At 36.4% G+C, this 1799-nt stretch overlaps 1 protein-coding gene across 8 annotated transcripts in view; it reads right to left on the bottom strand.

The window, feature by feature from the left end:
• Positions 1 to 1799, bottom strand: part of ap3b2 (adaptor related protein complex 3 subunit beta 2) — a gene marked incomplete at its 5' end in the record, with an annotated part of 39046 nt that overhangs the window by 31095 nt on the left and 6152 nt on the right. For 4 of the 8 annotated variants that reach the window (XM_014021001.1, XM_014021004.1, XM_014021002.1 and 1 more), the window contains 1 exon segment: positions 763 to 801. In XM_014021001.1, the coding sequence (XP_013876455.1) occupies positions 763 to 801 (39 nt within the window). 8 annotated transcript variants of the gene reach the window in all.

Raw genomic sequence — 1799 nt, 5'->3', positions numbered from 1 at the left:
TTCCCTTCAAAATAAGAGCTTGGATTTTAAAGTTTTCCATGTAGTTGCTCCAGTTGACCACTAGATGTCAGTCTTCATCAGCATAACATCTTTAAACCGTTTCTGTGTCTCTAACCCCGTTGCTTCTACCAATTACGTCAAGTATTGAGCTCCAGTGTTTAAACTTTTTTTTTTAAAAAAGGAGCTCTGGTTGTAAAGTAAAATAAATCAATGCATACAAAATTTTAGTATGGATTACAAACGTTAACTGTTTTAGCTGGGACAGGGAGTTCTAAACATTGCCTTCCTGCTACGTAAGCAGATACAAAGCATTGTGGGAAATGAACCGTCACCGAATTTAATTTTAGATCTATAAAGGTATCTATTTTAATTTTAGAAAGCGCAAATCTGCGTATGAATTATAAAAATTAGTAAGACCACTAAATCGCAAATGATATTTATATAAATATAAATAAATATTTAGGTCCGCAATTAGCGGATTTGCGCTTTAGCGGGTTGGTGCCCACCACTGCCAATGCATGTTGACACATCTGAGGACTGCGTCTCCTGCTAAAAGAATCACTTCTTTAATGATTATGACAGAGAAAGAGAGTGTCATTGTTTTAGGTGGCTTTGACTCAGCTAAGCACAAAAAAACAGCAACTACTATAACGCAGGGTGTTTGAAAGCACTCAGGTGGGGGTAGGGTGCGTGTGGGGGGTGTTTAGCGGCTAGTTGGTCTGAGGCCAAGAATGTGTGGCTTTTCACCGTGAACGAACTCACGCTCGTTAAAGTTGTGACTCTTTCAAGCAGCGTAAACACCTGGCAGACGTAGAAAAAGTAAAAGAGTGGGATGCAGATGAGTAAAAAAAGGAAGGAAGGAAGGAGACACTTTTAGACAAGTCCAAAACAGACACAGGAAAGTTTCAAGGTTTATAAACTAAAAGAGAAAAATTCAAACCCAAATTGTAACACAGCATGATCAGTTATTGGCTACCAAATGCTGCTGCTTTTGCATCTGCATTCCCCTGCTCTGCAGGCTTGGACCAATAATAATAATAATAATAATAATAATAATAATAATAATAATAATAATAATAAACTGAACAGATACAATAAGGTTTCATGCTCCACTGGAGACATGGGATTGCTGCTGCTTTGCAGCTGTATTCCCCTGCCCCTAATTAAATTTCAAGCTATTCAAGCAATAATTCTGTGAAAGCCTTTAAATTTCAACAAACACTTGTTTCTGAATGTTCACCAATGGTCTTATGTGTTACTTTTAACCCCTGGCTGGTAAGATGATCTCTTGAATAAATAAACAAAAGCACATCTAAGTGAGAGATCAAGACAATCATCCATCATTTAACACCACATTTATGACATTTTATTCTTACATAGTGAAATATAAGTTTAACATCCCAGAAATTCTGAACTACACACACACCATATGTATGGGTGTGGTCACAAAGTAACTACCAACTTTAATTTTGTTAACAGGCTTTTTTCTGAGTAACTTGATCCTAAGGTGCATGAAAATGCTAAGTAAGTTAAATATTTACGGTCTGTATGGTAAACTCAGATAAAAGATGAAAATTTTCATCTTCTGTTGGGTTTGTGACCTTTTGACACCCTTATGACATCATTGCAGTATTGTTTAATGAAATGTAATTTAAATTGAACAGCTAATCAACATGAATCAAACAGGAGTGTTAAAATTTCAGTGTTAAACTTTTGGGTGTTGATTTAACACCCCCTAGTGTTATTTTAACACCATCCATCCATCCATCCATCCATCCATCCATCCATCCATCCATCCA

This window comes from Austrofundulus limnaeus, unplaced genomic scaffold, assembly GCF_001266775.1.
Source record: "Austrofundulus limnaeus strain Quisiro unplaced genomic scaffold, Austrofundulus_limnaeus-1.0 Scaffold275, whole genome shotgun sequence".
NCBI classification, from domain to species: domain Eukaryota; kingdom Metazoa; phylum Chordata; class Actinopteri; order Cyprinodontiformes; family Rivulidae; genus Austrofundulus; species Austrofundulus limnaeus.
The sequence above is the reverse complement of the archived record's forward strand: the minus strand, read 5'-3'. Positions and strand labels throughout refer to the sequence as shown.